Source organism: Meleagris gallopavo (genome assembly GCF_000146605.3).
Source record: "Meleagris gallopavo isolate NT-WF06-2002-E0010 breed Aviagen turkey brand Nicholas breeding stock chromosome 1 unlocalized genomic scaffold, Turkey_5.1 Chr1_random_7180001957580, whole genome shotgun sequence".
NCBI classification, from domain to species: domain Eukaryota; kingdom Metazoa; phylum Chordata; class Aves; order Galliformes; family Phasianidae; genus Meleagris; species Meleagris gallopavo.
The window spans coordinates 11,741-18,321 of NW_011093123.1; the positions used below are offsets into that span (position 1 = coordinate 11,741).

Here is a 6,581-nt window from a genome sequence, read left to right on the forward strand (position 1 = left end):
GGCTGCTGCCCCGGGAGCTGCGTCTGCAACCCAGCCCCGGCATCAGGAGCGCTGATTAGAGACGGCTAATGATAGCCTGCCACCGGGCAACGTCCTCCGTATGGGGTGTTCACACGACATCCGTGTCCTACATAGGTGTCTCCTGCTCCGGGGTGTGACACTGACTCTGCTTTGCAGTGCTGAGGTGGCACAACCGGCCCCGCACCTCCAGGGGGATTCGGGTGCAGGGAAGCGGCTCTCCGGGGCTGGTGCTGGGGGGTGGGCTGCGGCCCCTCAGCCAGAGGGAGCCCGGAGCCAGGACAGGTGATGCAGGGATGCAGTGTTGCAGCAGCGTGATCAATCTCCACCAGCATCGATGCAATATGTAAATGGATCGAAAGCAATGACTCAGAGACTTCTGGACCAGTTAGGTAAACATCAGGGAACTAAGCTGTGTCCTCCTTGATAATTAAACTTATCATTAACGTCAGTCACTGCAGCTTTATGGGAGATGGGTGTTCCCAGATAAATGTGAGTTTTGTTTTTGCCGTGCTTACGAGATCCATGGCCTTATCACCAAATGATGCTGGGGATGCTGAAAGCTTGCAGAGCTTTCATAAGAGCCTGCTTGGGAGCGATCCCTTCAGAAACACTGAACAGACCCTGAATGTGTTCAGCTCCTGAAATCCACTGAGCCCAAAACAGAGACTGCCGTGGGAAGCAGGGAAACATTACACGTCACCTCATTCTCCATCCTTCCCATTGTCCACTTCCAGCTCAGGATGGAAATGAGGCTGTGGGCTGCAGGGGCCCTCGGTCTGACCCCGCACAGCTCTGAAGAGCACAGCTGTCGTCCTCCAGCACAGCCCAGACAGCACAGCAGGTATCTGGGTTGGGGGCTGCATTTCTGTGTGAAGGGCACTGCAAGACTGTGACTTGTCACGCTTATTGCAAAGCATCCGTGTGAAGGGGAGAGCCCCCTGCAAACAGCTCTCACTGCGACGTCCCGAGCAGCTTTCTGTTCTTAGCCCTCCCTGACTCTGCGTTATATATGCATATATCACTCCAGCTGTCATTTCATCTCCGTAACAATTAGCTAAAAACAAAGAGTGACCGCTCAGTCCCCCCTGCAGCCCAGGGGCTGGGAGATATTTCCTAGAGCTGTGTCCCCAAACATCTGCAGAGCACCCCTGCCACGCTGCAGGGAGAGCACACAGCCAGAGCAGCCCTCCCAGTGACCCTGCCCTTGTCCTCAGGCTCTGGAACTGGTTGGAATGGTCCCAGGCTGGTAATGGGCACAGGCCACCAACCTTCCCTCAGACCATCTCCAAGTGCACTTCAAAGTCAGTTCTGGCCACAGAGCCGTGTGAGCGTGCCTGTGGCACCAGCCCTCGGTTAAGGAGGTGAGGAGAGCGTAACGGGACACGAGATGGGGCTCTGCCAGCCCTGGGGCCTCAGAGCCAGCAGAATCCCTGGCACACCTCATCCACAGCAAACCTCGGCCTTACAGAAGGTCTCAGCTAGTTCAGATTCTCTCTGCTGCATTGGATCTCAACAGCCCCCTGCACCCATCTGTCCAACCCCCATGGACCAATCCCACGGGCTGTGTCACACCGGGGTGCCTTGAGAGCACGGGGCAGGAGGATCCCTACAGCACTGAGCTGGGCCGTGTCCACAGCCCACACTCACAGCCCACCAGTGCAAAGCCAGGCGGTGTGATGAGGACGAGGGGACGAGGGCAGGTGACGCACAGCACTGGCCAGCAGCTCTCTGCAGCAGGACAGCGGCCAGTGGCAGCAACACTGGGAAGTCAACACTGCTTCTTGGCATGACTTGCTGCCCAGAGAGGCTGTGGATCCCCGTCCATCCCTGGAGGTGTTCAAGGCCAGGTTGGATGGGGCCCTGGGCAGCCTGGGCTGCTGTGAGATGTGGAGGTTGGTGGCCCTGCGTGTGATGGGGGGTTGGAGCTTCATCGTCCTTGGGGTCCCTTCCAACCCCGGCCATTCTGTGATTCTGTGATTCTGTGATGACTTCTGCTGGTCGGGTGATCGCTGGTTAAATCTGCCAAGCCCAGGGCAGCACAGCAGCCAGAAAGAGGTGAGCAGGGGCTGTGCTCACTTTGTGCCCCGTGCCCAAAGCAGGCAGCAGCGGCGTTCCTACTCAGGAACAGGAGCAGAAGCTCTCAGAAGCCAAAGATCCGGGGGTCCAGGAGGCCTAGCAGCTCCTCGGAGGACTCTGAGAGAGGCCAGGTTGTCCGTGCCGCTTCCTGCTTTCCATTGGGCTGCCACGGGGCTTCTCTTCGCTCACACCACGAGAATGGCTCAGGAACCCGTGTCTCACCAGGTCTTTTCTTTCCCTCTTGCCAGACAAACACGGTGCCCCACGGCAGCAGGACTGTTGCCCAGAGACAGAAGATGAGTGGAGCCCTTCAGGACAACAAGCCAAGCAACGCGGCAATGAACCCAACTGCAAGCAAGTGCACAGAGATGCGTGGGGGTGGGAGTAACTTCATAGCTGGCGTCTTCATCCAGGCGAAGAACAAGAAGCTGAGCATCTACGATGCCATGATCAGGGGGCTCCTGACGCCGGGCACGGCCCTGGTGCTGCTGGAGGCACAGGCTGCGTCGGGGTTCCTCGCCGACCCCATGAGCAACGCAAAGCTGTCAGTGAAAGAGGCGCTGAGCGCGGGACTCATCGGCAGAGATTTCTACGAGAAGCTGCTGTCAGCAGAGGGAGCCGTGAGCGGGTACACGGAGCCGTACACGGGACACAAGATCTCCCTCTTCCAGGCCATGCAGAAGGAGTTCATCGTGAAGGAACACGCCATCCGCCTGCTGGAGGCCCAGATCGCCACCGGCGGCATCATCGACCCCACCACCGGCGACCGCCTCCCCGTGGAGGTGGCCCAGCAGCGCGGCTACTTCGACCGCGAGATGTGCCAGTTCCTTCTGAACCCCAAGAACCAAACCAGGAGTTGTTTCGACCCCAACACGCACGAAAACCTCACCTACACGCAGCTCCTGCGCCGCTGTGTGCCCGACCCCGACACGGGGCTGCTGATGCTGCACGTGATGGACAAGGGATCCGCGCTCTTCCAGCTCAACAAGGACGCCCGCAAAGCCCTGCAGGCCGCCCGCACCACCGTCAGCGTGGGGCTCTTCCAGGGCTCCTCCAGCGTCACCGTCTGGGAGCTCCTCTTCTCTCGCTACGTCTCTGATCACCAGAGAGAGGAGCTGCTGAGGAAATACAAAGCAGGGACAGTGACCATCCCGGAGATGATCATCATTCTCACCACCATCATCACTGGGGTGGAAACGGGAAGCGGAGACCTGGACTCATCCACAGAAACAGCTGACGGTGAGATAGGAGAGTCACAGCCGGTGCAGGACACGCGCTCCCAGGAGCAGCAGTTGAGAAAGTCTTTAAAGTCTGCAACCATCTATGTCACTGCCGGTGAGTTCCAGGGACAAAATGTCTCCTTGTTGGATCTGCTCTTTTCCACATGCGTCCCTCAGGAGAAGCGGCAGGAGCTGCTGGAGCTGTACAGGGCAGGGATACTGAGCACTGAACAGGTGGCTGCTGCTGTCAGCACCGTCATAAACAAAACAGAAGCTGCAAATATCACACCCACAGCGAACGCTGGGAATCCACAAAATGCAGTGTCAAGGGCAGAGGAAAACGGAGACGGTTGTTCAGCACAAGATAATGTCTTGAAGTCTACCACCATTGACATCCCAGCCGGTGAGTTCTCTGTGTGGGACCTGCTCTTCTCTGACTACATCCCTGAGGACAAACGGCAGGAGCTCCTGGTGCTGTACCACGGAAGGGTATTAACCCTGGAGCAGGTGATAACTGCTGTCACCACTCTCATTAAGAAAAAAGAATCTACAGGCAGGAAATTCCAAATCACAGTCAAGCACTCCAGCAAGGACACTGTGCCAGCAGCCGGAGAGAAGGATGATGACTCCTCCAAAGAGGAGCCACGGGAAACAGCCTTGAAAACCACACTTGTCGACATGGAGGTCGGAGAGTTTCGGGGCCACAAGGTCTCTGTGTGGGACCTGCTCCACTCCAAGTACATCCCTGCGGAGAACAGGAAGGAGCTGCTCGAGCTGTACCAGGCAGGAGAGTTAACCCTCGAGCAGGTGAAAACCGTTGTCAGCACCATTGTGGCCAAGACAGAAGCAGCAGAGGCAGAGGAGTCAGCAAATGTGAGTGGTCCAAGGGCAGAGATGACCGTCACAGAAGCGGAGCACACCCATCACCTGCAGGACAGGACCTGGGAAAAAATCTTGAAGTCCACCACAGTTGAGATGGCAGTGGATGAGTTCCAGGGGAGACGAGTCTCCGTGTGGGACCTGCTGTCCTCCGACTGCCTCCCTGAGGACAAAAGGCAGGAGCTCCTGGAGCTGTTCCGTGACGGGACCCTCACCACTGAGGAACTTATCCGGGCTATAAGCAGCACCGTGACACACAGCAAAGAAAGACATCTCGCAGCCCTTCCTCAGCAGACAGTGGATCTCCTGCAGTCAGAAGGCTCTTACATTACCTTCGGGCAGTTCCAGGAGCAGAGGGTGTCGGTGTGGGAGCTCCTCTCCACCAAGCAGGTCTCTGAGTACAAACGAGAAGCGTGTCTCGACATTTACGGCACGGGAGGGCTGACTGTGAACAAGATCACCATCACCACCACCGTTGTCACAGGCACACAGGGAAAGAAGAGGCAGCACCAGGACCCCTAGGACCACCCGCCCCAGGGGAGGAGCGAGCTCTGCCTCGTGGGGAAAATACCAGCTGGGGGCTGGTGAGCGCCGGCTCTCCAGGTAGCACAATTCTGGGCAGGAAACAGTGGTGTTGAAGTGCTGTGTGGAACGATGCTGCTGCCTGGTTAAACTCCTTCCTGTCTCAGCTGCTGCTTCCCTGAGATTTTTTTTTCCCAGTGGAGCATTGCTGGGGGGTTCTGGGGAGGGCGTGGGGAGGCTTGTGCCTGTGGACCCACATAGGCATTGACAAAAGACAGGGAAAGAAAAAGGCAGGTGTGTCTGGCACCCACAGCAGATGGGTCAGTGATCACCATCAGTGGGAGCAGGCAGAGACCTCAAAGCAGGAGCTGTGGGCAGCACAACTATCAGCTACAGAAGAGTGCAGAGGGACAGACCACCTCTGCCCAGGATAGCTGGGACCCCGGCCTGGCTGAGGGGAGAGCAGTTTGGGTAGCACACATGGCTGTGGCCGCCTGTGAGACATTTCACCCTGACCCATCCACTCCACTGAGGAAAGTTGGGGCTGTGGGGATCTGCGGGGCTGCTGGAGCTCACTGCATACAGTCGAGGTGGGAATGGGTTTCTGTTTCTGGAGCTCTGATGCAGTCAGCCCCTGGGTGTACTCACAGGAGCCAAGAGCTATCAGGGCCAAGGGGATCAGAGAATCATAGCATTGTTTGTGTTGGAAGGGACCTTGAAAGGCCATCTAGTCCCACTCTGCTGCAATGAACAGGGATAGCACAGCTCAGTCAGGGGCTCAGCACTCCATTCAGCCTGAACTGGGATATCTCCAGGGATGGGACATCTGCCACCTCACTGTGCCAGTGCTTCGCTACCCTTAGCATAAATAACTTTTTCCTTATATCAAACCTAAATTTCCCCTCTTTTAGTGTAAAACCACTTCCTCTTGTCCTGTCACAACAGACCTTGCTAGAGTCTTCCCCTTCTTCCTAAGAACCATAGAATCATACAGGTTGGAAAAGACCTCAGGGACACGATTTAGCAGAGAGTTCTTAGTTGGGGTAGTATGGTTTGGTCATGGTTGGACTCGATGATCTTTAAGGACTTTTCCAACCTGAGTGATTCTATGATTCTACGACATCCAAGATCCCCAAGTCCAACCCCAACCCATCCCTACCGTGCCCACTGACCACGTCTCTCAGTGCCACGTCTCCACAGCTCTGGAACACCTCCTGGGGTGGTAACTCCTCCACTTCCCTGGGCAGCCTGTGCTGGTGCATCACTACTCTTTCAGAGAAGAAATGTTTCCTAATACCCAACCTGAACCTCACCGTCGCCTCTCATCCTATTACAGCTCCCTGGGAGCAAAGGCCAATCCCAACCTCACTCAGAGCTCCTCTCATGGAGGTGTAGAGAACGGTCAGGTCTCCCCTGAGCCTGAGGATGCCGCAGGGCAGGGCTACCCTCACAAGTGCCAGGGCATCGGGGAGGGGAATCACGCGTGTGGGAGCATCCCCACACTGCCCAGCGCTGCAACGAGCAGCCGTGTGTGTGTGCCACGAAGGCACAGACCACAGAGCATGGGCACGGAGAGTGCATGCAGGCTGTGTGCGTGTGCGTGTGTGTGCCTTTCACCACCACAGGTGTGTGACTGTGTGTCCATGTCCCTGTAACAGGGCAGTGAGTGACACAGAGCTCTCACCATGTCTGTGTGGATGTGACATTGAGTGTCACCCTGCTGCTGCCCCCGATGGCACAGCAGGCCTCAGCAGCTGGGCCTTGGTGGGGCCAATCCCTCAGCTGGGCCTCAGTGGGACCAATCCTTCAGCTGGGCCTCAGTGGGGCCAAACCCTCAGCTGGGCCTCAGTGGGGCCAGTCCCT

General features: G+C 57.1%; 1 protein-coding gene across 1 annotated transcript in view; it reads left to right on the forward strand.

The window, feature by feature from the left end:
• Positions 1 to 5,157, forward strand: part of LOC104915409 (epiplakin-like) — a gene marked incomplete at its 5' end in the record, with an annotated part of 16,894 nt that extends 11,737 nt beyond the window's left edge. Inside the window, one exon of the mRNA XM_031557461.1 lies at positions 2,040 to 5,157. Coding sequence (XP_031413321.1) covers positions 2,040 to 4,718 — 2,679 coding nt within the window. The remainder of the gene's footprint in view (positions 1 to 2,039) is intronic.
• Positions 5,158 to 6,581: the final 1,424 nt, after the last annotated feature.